The 685-nt window shown below is 28.5% G+C and overlaps 1 protein-coding gene across 1 annotated transcript in view; it reads right to left on the bottom strand.

The window, feature by feature from the left end:
• Positions 1 to 685, bottom strand: part of LOC108578133 (putative thiamine transporter SLC35F3) — a 28,343-nt gene that overhangs the window by 19,411 nt on the left and 8,247 nt on the right. The window contains exon 9 of the mRNA XM_017941397.1: positions 631 to 683. Coding sequence (XP_017796886.1) covers positions 631 to 683 — 53 coding nt within the window. The remainder of the gene's footprint in view (positions 1 to 630; positions 684 to 685) is intronic.

The following is a 685-nucleotide window of genomic DNA, read 5'->3' as shown; positions in this document are numbered from 1 at the left end:
ACCGTCTTTATCAGAAGTGTAATATATTCTTGCAATTAGTTGCAAGAAGTGTATTATTCATAAACATATATATATATTACTGTGAAATTATTAAACAAAGTAATTGTGATGCAGAGAAGCACTACATGTGTATTAGTATTTTATGTATTATGTTGATGTTATACAAAAATATAATATAATTATATAATTTGAAAATAGACTGCCTTTGAATTCTTGTTATGAAAGCTGTTCATAGAGTAAATTGTGTGAACTTTGATATGCTTCAAAGAAATTGGAAAACAGAAATGAGTAATAGAGAGATAGATATTTATAGGCAATTTTTGTATATCAAGCATATCCTACATCAGTGAGACTACACGCTGCTTCTATATTGGTGCAAAACAGGATAAACAACATTTGAATATTCTTGCAAAAGTAGAAAGAAGATATATATAAATATGTGTATGTATGTATACACATATGCATACGAAATATATACATATATGTACACGCACGCGCACGCGTATGTAATAAGGTAGCAAACATAGGACGCTTAGAATAACTACAGAACTAAAGACTAAGAAAAAAATTAAGTTAGAAGTAATAAACATACCATAAATTATGTTTACAAAGTATATTTAAAGTGCATACCGGAGTAGTCTCGTTATATAATCTGGCCAATTATCTGGAAACATCACGAGAAAGA

Source organism: Habropoda laboriosa, unplaced genomic scaffold (assembly GCF_001263275.1).
Source record: "Habropoda laboriosa isolate 0110345459 unplaced genomic scaffold, ASM126327v1 scaffold1329, whole genome shotgun sequence".
Lineage (NCBI taxonomy): Eukaryota > Metazoa > Arthropoda > Insecta > Hymenoptera > Apidae > Habropoda > Habropoda laboriosa.
The sequence above is the reverse complement of the archived record's forward strand: the minus strand, read 5'-3'. Positions and strand labels throughout refer to the sequence as shown.